The sequence below is a fragment of the Kogia breviceps genome, chromosome 5 (assembly GCF_026419965.1).
Source record: "Kogia breviceps isolate mKogBre1 chromosome 5, mKogBre1 haplotype 1, whole genome shotgun sequence".
Classification (NCBI taxonomy): domain Eukaryota; kingdom Metazoa; phylum Chordata; class Mammalia; order Artiodactyla; family Physeteridae; genus Kogia; species Kogia breviceps.
In genome coordinates, this window is record NC_081314.1 from 102665358 (window position 1) to 102683007 (window position 17650).

General features: G+C 34.2%; 1 protein-coding gene across 6 annotated transcripts in view; it reads right to left on the reverse strand.

Annotated features, from left to right (window-relative positions):
• Nucleotides 1-2257: 2257 nt before the first annotated feature.
• The window catches only part of TBC1D23 (TBC1 domain family member 23), a 64154-nt gene continuing 48761 nt past the window's right edge, over nt 2258-17650 (reverse strand). For all 6 annotated transcript variants that reach the window (XM_059064672.2, XM_067034804.1, XM_067034802.1 and 3 more), the window contains 7 exons: nt 17275-17384; nt 14327-14466; nt 12961-13005; nt 9238-9326; nt 6617-6752; nt 4955-5149; nt 2258-3917 (listed from right to left, as the gene is read on the reverse strand). In XM_059064672.2, coding sequence (XP_058920655.1) covers nt 3836-3917; nt 4955-5149; nt 6617-6752; nt 9238-9326; nt 12961-13005; nt 14327-14466; nt 17275-17384 — 797 coding nt within the window. In that variant the 3' untranslated portion in view covers nt 2258-3835. The remainder of the gene's footprint in view (nt 3918-4954; nt 5150-6616; nt 6753-9237; nt 9327-12960; nt 13006-14326; nt 14467-17274; nt 17385-17650) is intronic.

Genomic DNA, 17650 nt, shown 5'->3' on the forward strand with positions numbered 1-17650 from the left:
TCCGTGCCCTGGTCCGGGAAGATCCCACATGCCGCGGAGCAACTAAGCCCGTGAGCCATGGCCACTAGGCCTGTGCGTCCGGAGCCTGTGCTCCGCAACGGGAGAGGCCACAACAGTGAGAGGCCCGCATAACGCAAAAAAAAAAAAAAAAAAAAAAAAAAAAAAAAAAAAAAAAGAGATAATGCTGGGACAACAGGATATCCACATGCAAAAGAACAAGTTGGACCCCTACCTCATATTTATAATCAAAAATTACTCAGATGGATCAGTGACCTAATTAAAAGAATTAAGACTATAAAGCTTAGAGAAGAAAACATAGGAGTAAATCTTCATTACCTCTGATTAGACAACTGATTACTTAGATATGACACCCAAAGCACCAAGTGACAAAAAGGAAAATAAAGAAACTGGACATCACCAAAACTAAAAACTTTTATGGTTCAAAGGACACCATCAAGAATGTGAAAAGAGAACCCAGAGAATGGGAGAAAATGTATCTGACAAGAGATGTGTACCCAGAATATGTAAAGAACACTTACAACTCAACAATAAAGACAAATAACCCAATTTAAAAATAGGCAAGGAATCAAAATCAACAGTTCTCCCAAGAAGTTATACAAATAGCCAATAAATACAGGAAACTCAACCACCATTAGTCATTAGGGAAATGTAAATGAAAACCACGAGATACCACCTCACGCCCTAGGATGGCTATAACAAAAAACACAGGAAGGCAAAAAAAGCAAGGAAGGAGAGAAACTGGAACACTCATACACTGCCAGATGGAGTGTAAAATGGTCAAGCTCCTCTGGGAAATAGTTTGGAAGTTCCTCAAAAGTTAAATGTAGAATTTAACATATGACAGAGTAACTCACAGATACCCAAGATAATTGAAAACATGTCAACACAAAAACTTGTAAGCGAATATTCAAAGCAGTATTATTCTTAAATAGCCAAAAAGTAGAAGCAATTCAAATGTCCATCAATAAATGAATATAAAAAATGTGATATTCCATACAATGGAATATTATTCAGCCATGAAAAGAAATGAAATTCTGACAGATGCTACAACATGGATGAAGCTTGAAAACATCAGGCTAGGTGAAAGAAGCCAGACACAAAAGCCACTTACTGTATGATTTCTTTTATCATAAAATGTCCAGAATAGGCAAATCCATAGAGACAGAAAGTAAATTAGCGGTTACTAAAAGGAGGAGGGAGTGGGGAAGAGGGGAGTGACTGCTAATGTGTGTGGGGTTTCTTTTTGGGGTGATGAAATGTCCTGGAATTTAACAGTGGTGATGGTTGCGCAACTCTGAATATACTAAAAACCACTGAATTGTAACTTTTCAAAAAGGTAAACCTTATAGTATGTGGATTATATTTCAATAAAGTTTTTTAAGTTCAAGATGTTAATGGTAAAGTTGAGATATTACTTTCATCACACATTCAACCTATGGAGTTGGGTCTCCCCCAAGTCAAACTGTCAAATTTTAAATAGAACTGTCAACCTATGGCAGTTAGTTTAGTATGTTAGAATATCATGCTAAGGAGTTTTAATGGTCCTGTATGAAACATACCAGTGGCAAAATGGTTGAGTATATATCAGTAAAAATTTATCATCTCTACTAGAAAACATGTTTTATTAATGGTGGACAAGTGACATCAAATATTACATAGGGGATTAATTTTACACCTTAATAAGCAATAATAATTCCCAGGGATTAGGGAGAGACGAGGGGTACTTTTTCTTTTCACTCTATTTCTTTGAGCCTTGTTTTTCTCATCTTGAAAATACAGAAAATACCAACCTCATAATGCTGCAACCCCTGCAATCCTTAAGGGTCCACGAGAGGTGGATATCCCAGAGTGAATTCTAGTTCTCTGGTTATCGGGACAGTGAAGGGAGGATAAGCTACATAAGTGCCTAATACAATCAACAAAATGTCTTCTCATTTGATATTCATGACTAATAACTGGGCTATTTCAGATGAGAAAACTGAAGTTCAGATGAGTAGTTCAAGGGAGGAATTTACTACATGTAGAATGTAATGTAATTAATTTTAAACTACCTCTTTCCTCCTCCCCATCTAGAAGAACAGAAATAGGAATCTAATACTTTCAAACCTAAAATCTGAACACTTAAATTCCACTGAAAGGATAGCCCTCAATTTCCTAATTTTGTTGTATCCATAGAGATTTACAAATGGGGGGAAAAGAAGAGAGAGGGAGAGACAAACTGTCCTTAAGAACAAAGTTTTGAGCAAACTGTACTGATTTATTTACAACTGTAATTTATAAAGAGTAACACAAATAACTTTACACTAATATTATGAAAGAAGTCCCATGGCTGAAATGGGCAAAAAATGAGACTTCAAGACATTTCTAAAAGGGGCACCAAAAGAAGGGAAAAAATGCAGTACAACAGTTGTGGGGAGAGTTATAAATATCAAGTATTGCACCAGGTGCAATTTCATGCAAATGTCTTCAACCACTCAAACTTTACTATTTAGATATTAGAATAAAATATCTTGAACTATGTTGCCTTTTTTTCACTTGATTTCCATTAAGTAAATTAAAATAACTGGCTGTAAACAGAATACATCTAAATATTTCTCCTATCAACCCCTTAGAGACAATCCATTACATTTTAGGACATAGCAGGTTGTGAGGATTTGCTACTTCCCAAACAGATTTCATAAGCAGTCATTCCATGGCCCCAAACGTGTTTCTGGATTTCTTTCACCAAATGTGTCTAATATGAGCCTCAATGAATTAAACTGAGAAAGCTGCAAAATAAAGCAGACCACTTTTCAGTTTTGTATGTCATATTAAGAGACTAAAAATCATTTCAAACCACTGGAACTTTAGTAAGAGAACAAAAACCAAAGAAGAGAAAGAAATTTCAGAAAGTGATGATAAAAACTAGTTTAGACAGCTCTCTGATTATCTGGCTTTTCTTCAGGTGGATAATAGTGTGGTCACAGACATAATCTCACTGAGGATAAATCCATGTGTACTCAACACCTGTTTTGAAACATTCTAAATCAAATATTCCTCTTGTAATAAAGACCAATGACATTTTTAAAGATACAAGTCAGTCCCCCAAGTGTTAATTTTAATCTTAACATGCCTACCTATGTATTATAATGCTTTTAATTGCTCCTTAGAGACAATTGGGGTGAAGTTTAGTATCTGAAGCACTAAGTGTTCAAACTATTAGCTAATGGTGCAAAGATGACTTAGAAACTGATGTTTCAACATCTCACTAGCTGGTCTGCATCTGAGTTGGCTGGAATCTTCATCCATTGCATTAAAAAAGATTTCACTCTTTTTAAGAACAGAAACAGCAAGTTAATTATTAATCTATGTAATACTTTTTAGTTTCTGATACTGCTCAGTGGGTAAACCTAAATGTAGCAATTAAAGGGGTCTCTTCAACGAATTCTATCTCTAATTTTCAGTGAAGACACTGCAAATATATATGTGTATGGTTGTTTTTAAATCTAAACTGATGCATGTTCCCTTAAAACAGCTCTTCAAAACAGAACTGCATTCTGCACCCTTAGTTCATAAGGGCACAGGGTCAGTTACTTCAAAGTCATTTAGTAACTGACCTTTATGAGAAATCATTTTACAAAACCAAAAATGCAAAAGAAAAGTTTTTAAAAATTTAACTTTCCAGAGATTGATTATAATAATTTACACCTTCTTAGACTTGCTATTCAAGCACCCCCAAAAGCAAATGAAAGTCTCCGGTTAGTATTCAGTCAGGAAAATATGTCCATATTTCTCTTGGTTGCCTTAATTTCTTTTGAAATAATTTTCTTTTATATTAACTTTCCAAAGCATCCAAAACTTTCATGATCTGTTGTTTTATGGCTTTGGTAGCATCTCCTGCATTTGGAATCAAATACCTATGGGGGAAAAATATATATATTAATATAGAGCCTTCTGTTCAGGACTCAACTTAGATATCACTTCCAATGGGGAAGTAACCTACAAATCAAGCACAGATGCCCTCCTATGTACTCCCCATCACTTATTTCAACATATACTCAAAAGAGGTATTTTGAAAGAAAGAAAATCTAAATGCAAAAGCAAGGTGATTTTTCATATTGCGTAGAGCAAGGTGGGATGAACTGGAGATCAGGAGTCAGGAGGGCTATATTTGGTTCTAACACAAGTGTGAAGATCTGGAAGTCATTCAACCCCTCTGGGCTTCACATTTTTACCTGTAAGATTAAAGATGGTTTAGCTTCGATAGCAGTGTGGCCTATGGCCCTTGTGCCGGTCCATGAACTGTTTGTCACTGGTCCACAATGAGATAAGGAAGAACTTGTACCAGACTGTAAATTAACTACATCATCCAGCACACTGCTTACTTCGTTGATACGTTTTTAAAACAAGAATTTTTTGATGAAGGAAAATAAAAGCTCCTTATTTAATTGCAAACCAGCATTTAGTGTAGCACTGGTGTAGATTATTCCTAAAGACCCTTCTGTCAAAAAAGTTTGTGAAATTAGCTACTGCACTTAATGAAATCATGTGCTAATGGCTAAACCATATATTACTACAAATTTGTAAGAAAAAAGATAGCGAGAAAACTAATAAAAATGGTTCAAGGGCTTCCCTGGTGGCGCAGTGGTTGAGAGTCCGCCTGCTGATGCAGGGGACACGGGTTCGTGCCCCGGTCCGGGAGGAACCCACATGCCGCGGAGCGGCTGAGCCCGTGAGCCATAGCCGCTGAGCCTGCGCGTCTGGAGCCTGTGCTCCGCAACGGGAGAAGCCACAGCAGTGAGAGGCCCGCGTATCCGCCCCCCGCCAAAAAAAACAAAAAAAAATGGTTCAAGTATCCTGTTCCACCACCCATTCCCCAAAATAGAGAAACAAACAGTGTTTAATAATGAACTAATTCAGTAATTCACATAACATTATCCTAAGAAAATCTTACCTTTCGATTGCCAAGATTTCTATTCCTGAAGTGCTGCTGTTTCCATACTTGAAGGTAATTAGCTCAGGATGTTTTTTTTTGGATGTTATTTTAACCACAGAATTCAGTGCTTGTCGAGACTGTATATAAGCCAATCCTTTCCGTGAAAGAATCTCCCTTAAACAGTACATATGTGTTGCAGTAACCAACAGATGACTTGAGAGGGACAAAAGCATTAAAAAAACAAAAAGAATTTAAAGAAATGTCATTTAAAACAGCTATTACTTCAACAGCCCCAATTATAAAAAATGTTCAACTCCAGATGAAATTACTTTTGAGTTAAAAAGTGAAGGCAAAGGATCGTCTATAAACAAATAAACTACCCAGTAACAGCTTTTAATTTTCCTTTAGTTGTATGCAAAATTAATGTTTTATTAACAGATAATCCTGTAACTGTTTAAGAGCAAAAGTTATATTTAATATAATAAAAACTACAATACAATTAGAAATTAAAATAATAAATTTTTAGAATCTATTCTATATGGTATTTGGAATATACTACCTTTCAGACTTTTAACAGTAAACTATCCTCATTCAACATACCATAACATATACTTTATGTCAAAGACCACTAAGCAATACCTGGGCTGCCTTACATATTTAATAATATTCTGTAACTGGTTCCTAAAGGCAAAATAGGGATAGAATTATTAATATACACACCCTGCTTTGTGTCTCAGCTCACTTTTAGTATAGTGATAATACTCACACACTTTTATGAAGTACAACAGGACAAACATCAGATATCCAGAATGTGGGACATTCTGCAGAAGTTGGCCTAGACTCAAAAAGGATTCACTCATCATGAAGAAAAGGGGGAAGTATGGTGAGGGAAGCAGTATTATTCTACACTGGGTAAGACTAAAAAGAGATAACAGGTAAATGCAATGTGTGAAACAGGACGGATCCTGGACCAGGAAGAAAAAAAACAAAGATGATAAAAGATACTTTAGAGACACTGAAAAATTTGAGTGTGTTCTGTATGTTGAATGATGTTCATTAATTTTAAAGTTTTTAAAGATGTGATAGTGCTACTGGAGTTGTGGAGGAGACTGTTCATATTCTTTGGAGATTTATGCTGAAGCATTTAGGGGTAAAGTGTCATATCTGTAAGCTTCTTCTGAATGGTTTGACAAAAAGAAAGTGTATGTGTATGTGTGTATGTATATACAAACATAAAGAGAGAGATGGGGTAGTGTGAAAAAAAGTTAAAAGCTGGTGAGTCAAAGAGGCTTATAAAGATATTCAATGTACCATTTCTTCAACTTTTCTGTTTAAATTTTTCAAAATAAAAAAATTACATAAGAAATATTTTTTTTAAATCAAGACATATAATACAAGTTGACAGAGGGAAATTATATCTCATTCTGTGGTTTTTTTTTTTTTTTTTTTTTTTTTTTTCTGCACTGCACGGCATGTGGGATCTTAGTTCCCTGACCAGGGATTGAACCCATGCCCCCTGCAGTGGGAGCTCAGAGTCTTAACCACAGGACCGCCAGGGAAATCCCCGGGAAATTATATCTTATTGTACTTGGATACATAAAATTTCTTCTGCAGCTACCTTTTATATCATTACTTCCCTAAATTCAATTTTACTTCTGAAGAAGGTATTTTAAAAAGTACCTAGGAAATATGTGTCCACTTTCTTTCACTTCTTTACAAGGAAAATGATGCTTGACATCTGGCTTGTTTATCCAAGTCTGAATGTTTACAACCTCTTTTCTATCATCATCTGACATTGAAGAACTGTCAATTTCATCTATAAAGAATTATAAGATGTTAAAAGTGGGTATCACCAACTTTAAAAATGATACATTTTTTAATAGCCTGAAAAAAATTTCAGTAGTATTTTAAACACACGTTGGAAAAAAAAAAAATCAATTCTAACCCAGCTACTATATTTCCTTATGCCACTGGTACTACTATAAAAGCATTATTATGAAACATAAATCTATATGGTAAGAAAATCAAGTGAAAATATTGAGAATATACTTTTAAATATTAAACTATGAGGAATTTCAACATTTTTTATTTATATAACATAACTTTAATCTATGACTAGTCTGTAGAGAGATGGCAGAATTGTCCAATAATAATATTAGCACCTATCTTGAGGGCAAAGATGGCAGAGTTCTTTTTCTCTTGCTGGTTTCTTTTTTTTTTTAATTGAAGTATAGTAGATTTATAAAATTATATTAATTTTAGGTGTACAACATAGTGATTCAATATTTTTATAGATTACACTCCATCTGCAGAGTTGCTGGTTTCTGATTTTAAGGAAAATAACAACAACAAAAAAATCCATGCTGGGATAGATAAGTAAAAATCTATTTAGTGGGATTTTTTGTAAGAGGAATATAAGACATTCTAGTTATTTTGTTTTTCTAATTTAACAAAGGGGAATTACACTCCCTAGAGTTAATAATCGTAGATATTCTTCTCTTTGCTTTTTAAGAAATCAAAATATAAAGACATAATAAAAAAATGAAATCTCACATATCTATTCACTTCTAGCTTAAATAAAAAAGTGAAGCACTCATGGATTTCTGCCCAGTCACATCCCCCTTTCTTCCCCACTAAGAAAGTGACTATGTGAATTTGGTGTCTCATCTTTACTTTTAACCCAGCATGAATATTCTTAAATAATATACAGTAGTGTTTTGTATTTTAAGTAAAATTTATATAAATAGTACACTGTTCAATTGTATTCTTCTGCAACTGCTACCCAACTCCCAACATTGTAAAATTTATCCATGTTGACACACATAGCTCTAGTTTTCTTATTTTTCATTATTGTGCAATTTTCCAGAGTGTAAATATATATCTGTATATATACATGTATGATATGTGAAATATACCATCATTTATTCATCCATTTCCCTCTTCCCTTTGTTAATGGAATAACAAATATTTAGAGAGAGATCGAGACTGACAGGTAACAGGAAAATGGCAAAAGAGGGAGGAAAAAGGAGAAAAGGAAACAATTACAAATAGCACACAGAAGTGCATGAAACAGAAGATTAAGAATAGCTAGAGAAGGTGTTGGGGAAAAATCTATATAGAAATAAAATACAATGTACTGATTATTTTACTATAATATAAAATAAAAGAAGAAGTATATTTTTAGATTTTATATATAGGAATATAAAAATTTTGTGTAGGAGAAAATAAAAATTCTGTGTATTTGCTTCAAAAAATAGAAATAAGATATAGAAAATTACATTTACCTCAATGCAGTTTTCAGGAAGTTGACTCTGTAATATCCATTAAAATGTCAAATGTGAGTCCCTCTAATCTGGCAATCTTACTGTTAAGAATTTACCCTCTAGATATACTTGCAAAAGTTAACCTAGATATATGCATAAAGATAGCCATTGCTATTTGAAACAGAAATAAAACTGGAAAAATACCAGTGTCAATTAAGAAAAGAATGATTTAATTATGGTACGTTTGTATAATAGAAAGTGAACAGAATGATTTAATTATGGTACGTTTGTATAATAGAAAGAGAATTGTGAAGGTACACAGGCTGAGGTGGAAAATATGAAACATATATTACTAAGTGGAAAAAGCAAGATGAGATTTGGGAGTATTTTTTTCTTATTTTGTACTTTTACATACAACATATACTTTACATACCATACATATTTTATATTTTTTTCTAACAATACACATTAATATTAATTATGATTACTTAAGCAGGGTAATCTGGGCAGTGAGATTATGAACCAAAGTAATAAATTATTTTTTTAAATATAAAGAAAAACAATCACAGAGGATGACAAACTTCCCTGGCATAATATCCCCATCTTGTGGCCCTTTAGGCTACTGCTTCCAGTTTCAAAAGGCTCTTTTCAGATGTCTCAATTTTGGAATTCCCCAAACTTCGGCCCCACAGTCCTCAGTCTCCTACGTCGGTGGATCAGGGGGATTTAAATCCAATCCCATGGATTTAAATACTATTTATATACTGATAATTCCCAGATTATCACCAGCTTAGACTTCTCTCCTCAGCTAAAGACTCCTATAATCAACCGCCTACTCTGCATTTTTATGGCATAATTTAAGATGTCTAAAACCAAACTCTTAATAGAAAAACCACAGACTCTCCAATCTCCTCTACAGAATCTCATTGTGTCTTTTTTTTTTTTTTTTAAGCAGTTGTTCAGCTACTCCCAGAATTATCTCTATAATCGCTCCTGGTGCTTGAAGAAAGCAGTCTATAAATAAGTGTATTGCTATACCTGTGTCGTATTCTTCTTCATCCCCAATGCTGAAAACAGGCTTTACACCACGGTAAGGCTTTCCCACTCTGTCACTGCTGCTCACATGCCTATATTCAAAGAATTTTAGGAGGGAAATCATCACTTAAGTTACCAAAGATTTTCACCAAGTATCGTTTGAATATTAAAACAAAATACAAATGTTCTGTGTGCCCACCACGTACCACCCAGTTTCAGGAGAGCTATGTTAAGGAAATTGAAACAAGATACGGAAATTGTTAGCAAAAGTGGCATAAGGTCTTGGGTATGTGGAATGTTTTCAAATCTGTAAAAATTAAATTTTAAACAATTTTAATGTTCATATAAAACCAATGCATTGTGAAGTTCCTTAACCTCTCTGTGCTTCTGTGTCCTTATCTGTAAAATGGTGGTAACAATATCTACCCTTCCTGGTTACTGTGAAAATTAAATCAGTTAGGACTTCCCTGGTGGCACAGTGGTTAAGAATCTGCCTGCCAATGCAGGAGACACAGGTTTGAGCCCTGGTCCAGGAAGATGCCACATGCCGTGGAGCAACTAAGCCCGTGTGCCACAACTACTGAGCCTGTGCTCTAGAGCCCGAGAGCCACAACTACTGAAGTCCACGAGCCTGGAGCCCATGCTCCGCAACAAGAGAAGCCACTGCAATGAAGAGTAGCCCCCGCTCCACGCAACTAGAGAAAGCCCGCACAGCGACGAAGACCCAACGCAGCCAAAAATAAATTAATAAAAAAATTAAATCAGTTAATATTTGGTAAAGCTCTTAGAACAATGCCTGGCATACAGCAAGTGCTACATACGTTTGTTAGACAAAATAGTTTACGAAACCAAATATTCAAATTCCAGTAGGAATGCCTAATTCTCATATGGGTACAAATGTCTTAAGGTTTTTCCTCCCATTTTTTTTTCATTACTGTTACTTTTGTTTTAACAGAAACTAAGATGCTACTTCTTTTATATAAATAAAGCATGAAAATGAATTTGCCTTTCACTTTCAAGTGACAGAAACATAAACATGTAAACTCAAACTTAGTTAAGTTCTGCAGGAAGTATGACCTCTCTCTTTTTTAATATAAAAATCAATACCTCATTACTTTTCAGGTAACCTCAAATAAACCAATAAGTAAACTTAAAATATTTCGACAAAATACCACGTTTCTGGAGAAAGAGTATTGTATTATTTGTAGAATAAGGTTCAGCTAAGATAATATATGATGAAGGAAAATTGTGGCTTTTTTTTCCTTGTCATGTATCGAGAGTTCAATGTGGAAAAAAATCAAGTTATGTGTCTTTACTTAGTCTTAGAATTCAATTTTTCCAGAAGACAGAGATCAAATCTGTATTTTAAATGATTTCTTAATACATATCATCAATACAAATCAAGACCTAATTTTGTTAAAATACGCTTAAATCTTTATTTCTCCCAAAACAACATTCCTCAACAGAAAACCAATGAGAGTTGAGTATGTAACAGAATTATAAGTTAGATTAATCAATACACTGCTTACAGTTTAAGTTACAAAATAATTTGATTTTTATGTTAAAGCATATCTAATGTAAAATTATCCTATAAATTATCAAACTATGCTCATTAAAGAAAATGAAAGAAATAATTCAAATACCTATGAAACTCAGATTCAGCTTTCTTACAAAAGGCAAAGATAATATAGCTTTGTGTAACAATACTTTAGTGCCATCTAGATTATAAAATTGTAAGAGATTAAGTTATTGGTGCTCTCCTGATACTGAAGTATAAACTGCTATAACATAGAAAGTAACAAAGATAATGTTTATAGTAAATGCTTGAACCAGAATATAAGTGACATCCAAAAAAAAAGCTGGACTCTTTTTAAAAAGCAGTATATCTATGCACTTTTAGCAGCAACAAAATCTACAAGAGTTTGACTAGATTTTAACCTGATTTACTGACCTCAAAAACCAACCCAATTTATTCTAACTTTTCACTAAACTCTATTTTCAAAATGGATATATCTGCCTGTGGACTAGAGAAGATAATTTGAATGTTTAAAAAATTATTTGCGATAAAACTTGGGAGTTAAAATTAGACTAATTCAATGGTCCTAATAAGAGAAAACAAAGATGATTCACAAATAGATTATAATTTTAAAAGAAGCAATTTCCTTTAAAATTATAAAATTATAACAGAAGCTCTGTAATTGGCATTGGATTCACAGAGAATAAAAATTCTTATCCGTAAGTTGAAAGTAAACTATTGTTAAAAATGCTACTTCGGGGGCTTCCCTGGTGGCGCAGTGGTTGAGAATCCGCCTGCCGATGCAGGGGTCACGGGTTCGTGCCCTGGTCCGGGAAGATCCCACATGCCGCGGAGCAACTAAGCCCGTGAGCCATGGCTGCTGAGCCTGCGCGTCCGGAGCCTGTGCTCCGCAACGGGAGAGGCCACAGCAGTGAGAGGCCCGCATACCACAAAAAAAAAAAAAAAAAAAAAAAAAAAAAAATGCTACTTCGGGCTTCCCTGGTGGCACAGTGGTTGAGAATCTGCCTGCTAATGCAGGGGACACGGGTTTGACCCCTGGTCTGGGAAGATCCCACATGCCGCGGAGCAACTAGGCCCGTGAGCCACAACTACTGAGCCTGCGCGTCTGGAGCCTATGCTCCGCAACAAGAGAGGCCGCGATAGTGAGAGGCCCACGCACCGCGATGAAGAGTGGCCCCTGCTTGCCACAACTAGAGAAAGTCCTTGCACAGAAACGAAGACCCAACACAGCAAAAATAAATTAATTAATTAATAAGCTCCTACTCCCAACATCTAAAAAAAAAAGCTACTTCTAACTCACTGAAAATATTGAAATGACCTGCTAAAAAAGTCAACTCCATTATTCCAAAGCTTAACTTATATTCAAAGTATGATTAGAATTTCTTTTTAAATGTTCATAGGGATTGCTATAATTGATATTCAAATTGCAGAAAAATCATGAGTATAAAAACTGTAAAGCCATACAGTATAATGTTCTTTTGTTTATCCTAATTGAAGATCCAGTAGATTTCTAAACTTTAAACCTATGGAATCTAATGACAAGTACCCCGTTTTATTGGGGTCAGAGAAGAGATGGATTATATTTTAACATGTCCACCATGGCCTAATTTCTTTCAAGGAAAAGCAAAGGTAGAACCCTAGAACTATAGTTTGTTGACACCAATTTATATAATGTTAACTCACCAACTTACATACATCTTATTAAGAAAAAATTAGCAATATTATAAAACTACATAGTGTACATGAAATAAAAAAAATTTGAACCACAAACTGCCTTTTTTCAGATGCTATAATTTTCCCTACTGTTAGAGCACAAGACAGAAGTAAATGATCTCCAAAGCTAATACCCTCCTAACTCTGAGACTACATATTTTCTTTGTTTCACCTTCCTCTGTCTCAGAATAAAAACTGCAGATTTTATGAAGTTGTTGGGTTTGAATGTACTTGATTTTCATATGAGGAATGGGAGATATAAAGAGGAAGGCAAGGAAAAAAATTAAAATGATCGAGAAAAAAACCAAAAGGAAAACATATCAGCATCACACACTCCTAAAAGCAGAATGAGAAAAGTTTAGCACTTGAAACAGCTGCATGAAATTTTAGCCAAGACAACATGAGGCTTATAGACAGCATGAGGCATGCTAAAGGAAAAGGATGGTCCAGTAAAGCTGCTCTACTCATTGGCTTACCGCTCGGTACATGTTCTGTCTGGCCAAGGAAGATTGAAAGACATTCTATAGCAAATTGAGGCAGAGGACAGAACAATATGATTATTAAAAATGCAAAAGCTTTAAAACAAAAATATAGTATTATCAGTTTTTCTAACCCAGAGGGTATATTAAAAAAGAATGTTTTGATCATCCCAAGTACAAAGAAAAATGAAGAAAAGCCAGTTTCAAGTGATTCTTTAATGAAGATAAAATAGTCTTTTCAACTTAGAATTATCACTAGTTCATTTTAAAATAAATTTTAAGTGTTCATGCTACAAAATGTACCAATAAAGTACCCTAATTGAAAATGCACTAACTAAAAGTAATTTTAAAAATAAGGCTTTTGAAAGCAGATATAATTTTAATGAGCAAAAAAAACCTTTCAGCCTTGATAAAACACTTTACCATTATCAGGTGTCCATTGTAGACAAGGTACAATTTTTTTTGGATTAGTGAAAATAATCTATACCTTCTTTGCTATTTACTAAATGGGAAAATAATCTCTGTATGTATAACTTTATTTAATAAAGTGAAAAATAGTAAATGCCTTATATTCAGTTCTTAAAATCAAATACTTCAACTTTCCTAGGATGCTGCAAGTAAGACATGAGAGTGAAATTAAATACTGTAACACATTTCCAAGATCAGGCTTGCTTAGAAACAAATTTCATGCTGGGATTATTAGGTTAGCTTTGAACTCTAAGAACAAGAAAGATCAATGAGACCAACATGTGGAGGAAAAAATAACATACTGTGCCCTCACTGCTCCAGAAAGAAACAATATAACAGACGTTCTTAAACTTATCATTTGTTAGCTGGATACTTCATTTGTAATTGGGAAAATAGGGGTCACACATGCTGTGAACAAAATTCTATGAAGATCTGAATTCTTAAACTTTACAAAAACGGGTTTCTGCTTGATTTAGTGTGACCAAATGTTCTAGGTTTTAAATTCCTGAAGCGGAGAAAGAGATTCCTGCTATGTGATTACTGCACTTAGCAGATGATTCCCAACCATTTGACATGTGGGAAGTAGCTGCTATATGAAGTGTCATATACATAATAGCATTGGAATAATTTTTTTCTAATGAATGGTGTGAAGGGGCAGAATTATTACTTGCCTCCTATTCTGAGCAGTGTGAGAAGAGAGAGTAATCTTTATAGTAATATTTTATAGCAATAAAGAAAATCTCTGTGATGACAATGAAAACTGGAATCATCTAATAAAAAATGTAATTTATGATCCTTTTCTAGAACACATTCTATTCAACTAATATTTACTGTTAAGATACTTTTCTATAGTTTTAATTACTCATCATAAATTCATACTGTATAAGCAACTCACCGGTCCACAGGAGTTGATGTATTCTCAATAAAACTTATAACCTTTTCCCTGACATTAACGGATTTTGTCTTCAAAGCAACAGTCATTTTATTTACTAGTGATTTCATTCCTCTATCATTTGAGCCATTAGAAGATTCACCCTGAAAAAAATAAAAAAATAAAAACAACTTACTGATGGATTAACTGTTCTCCAAATGATTAGCAAGATACACTACTGATAAAGGTTATCTAGATGCTATGTCCTAAACTGGGTGCACCCCCCGACCATAAATTTGTGTGTTTAAGTCCTAATCCCCAGGGTACCTCAGAAAGTGACTGAATGTGGAGATAGGGCCTTTAAAGAGTAAACTAAGGTTAAATGAGGTGGGTCCTAGCAATATGACTGATATTCTTACAGGAAGAAGGGGGATACATCAGGGATTCACATGCACAGAAAAAAGGCCATGTGCCAACATCACAGGAAGGTGGCACTCTGAAAGCCAAAGACAGAGGCCTTAGGAGAAATGAAACCTGCTAGCCCTTTGATCCCAGACCTCTAGCCTCTGAAACTATGAGAAAATACATTAAGCTACCTAGTTGGTTGTATTTTGTTATGGTAGCCCCAGCAGACTGATATACTGGGTGAAACCATTTTAGGAATGGAAGGTAGAAATGAAAAATGAGGATATGTATTACACACATAAATGTGTGGAGGCTGAATTTACCTTATTTATTCAATAAGAAATAAAATTATTGACCTTTTCTTAACTCAGATTACTCTATAAAGATAAGCAAAATTATAATCAGAATATCATTCATATAGCTAAATTTTTTAACATTTATTCCTTGTAAATTTTTGCTGTTTAAAACATTATTACTTAGGCCTTTAATTTCTCAAGAAAAGTCACTCTTATGTACCTAGTGTAACAGATGTGAGTATAATTGCTCCTTTATACCCTACAGGGGAAGCTGGTAGTAGATGTCAAAAGTTTTTAAATGTGCCTATCTTCTGCTTATTAATTCTTCTTCAGAATTTATGAGGAGGAAATAATCAGAAAATGCCCTAGGATTTAGGAACTATTTGATGGAAAACTACACCTAAAAAAAAAAAAAAAAAAGCATTTAAAAATACTAGAAAATGCTCATATGTTCAATGAGAAAGCAGAAAATAAAACTGTATGTACACTCTGATCACTACTTTTAAAATAAAATACTAAAAATAATGCATTATAAAAGATTTAAAGAAAATATCTCAAACTATGAATAGTTGTTACCCATAGTTGGGTTATAAATAATTTTCATTTCTTTACATTTTTCATATTTATATATGATGCTACAATGAACATGTATTACTTTTATTTTTAAGAGAAGTCATTAACTAAATAACACAAAAATCATGTTCCCACTGCCATATCCAAATTCAAAACCAAATTAAACTGACTGTGGAAATTCTTTGGTACTTCTGAATGTAACACATCTTTAAGACAGTTATCTTTAATAACCTCAATCATTGTTTTTCAAATCTGAAGATAAAAAGTTCAATACAAAGAATATCCAAAGCTGTGGATAGGAATATAAATTAGAATAATGTTTTTTGGAGGGCAATTTGACAATAATGCAGAATTCTAAGGATTTTGAAATATAATCTTCTGATCATGTTATTTTACTTCTAGGACAAAATAATCATGTCATATGCAAATATATTACTACAAAACTTAATTGTAGTAGCATATATAATAGAAAAAGACTAGAAACAATGTAAATATTCAACAATAAGGGGACTAACTGAACACATTATAATACATCCATACTATTTAGATATTCAAAATGAAAACAGCAAGTACTTATTAAATAAATGGTGAGCTCCTAGATACCTAGATCAAGCTGAAAACCTAATTCTCAGAGAAGACTTATCTGCTGATAATTTGACAATAATCTCCTTTGACTTACATGGCTGAAGATAAGCCTCAATTAACCATCTAATGAATTACAATTTTATAATAACTACTATAAGATATATAAGTGACAGGTACTACACTTTACATTCACTTGCACATTTAATCCTCATGTCATAATTGTGAAGAAAGCTGTGTTATTATCATCATCCCTATTTGCACAGATGGAGAAACCAGAGTGGAAAAGATCTTGCTAGAGATCATGAAGAAAGTAAACTGTGAAGACAAAACCTGAATACCCGGTGAGTCAGACTGGTAAGCCCAAGCTCGTAACCATCACCCTGTACTGGAGTTTTCCCTCTATTTCTGATTTAAAGAATGACCTTTAGGTAGATGAGGACCATTACTTGTTAAGAAAATGATTTAATGACACCTAGTTCAAATGACATGAAATACTGAAAACACACAAGACTTATTGCCCAAATATTTCCAAAGTAGAACAGAATGGATTTACCCACTATTGCAAAACCCTGCAGTAATGTACATCTCAATAACTAAAACTCAAATAAAATGGGATTGGCAACTGGTTCCTGTCTTCCTCTGCCTGGCCCATTCTCAAATATGGGTGGACTGAAGTTTTAATCATGTAGGTATGTGGTGGGGAGGAAAGCTACAGAGACAGTATGCTGGAGATGCAAACATGAGCCTCAGTATTCTCCTGGCCCAAACTAATTGGGAGATTCCTAGAACCAGCTCACTTTAGAATCCTAGCTAGTCAAGGGACTCAGAATTATCTCCACTGACATTTAAGCTGGAGTAGAAAATTGTCACTAGGTGATACCAAGCTGCAGCTGGAGAGGGAGAAATCTGAATTCAGCAGGTAGACCACCAGAACTCTTGGCTAGTTTAGCTGTGCAGGCCTGCTCCCACCATTTCATTAACCTCACAATAATATGATTCCTCACTGCATGTGTGTGAAATATTTTTACTCCATTTCTGTTATGGTAGCTGTTTAGTTGTTAATCACCTGGGCATTTATCCAAATCTGGTGACATATTCTACATATACACTTACATCAACAGAAGAATTGATACTGCTCCTTGAGCCTGAGGTACTAGCAATCCAATGGCCATATCCATTTTCTGGTCCATCCACATTAATGTCTGCTAGGTGCTGCTGCAGTGCTTAAAGATAAACAGGAAGAAGAAAAAAAAAATCCTGACATATCAAACCCTTTGGAAAGATTCAATACCAGAGAAGTACAATAAACATGTCATAGCTGAATGAAAAGGATCCAAGGGCATAATCACAGGTATTTCTTTCAACACCTCTGTAAAGTAATAAAAGATCCCAGGCCACAGAAAGCCTTCCTTTTCCTCTTCCTTCTAAAGCCCTCTCTCTAGACACATATAACTTTTCTTAATTGACCCTAAGGGTAACAGTAACTATA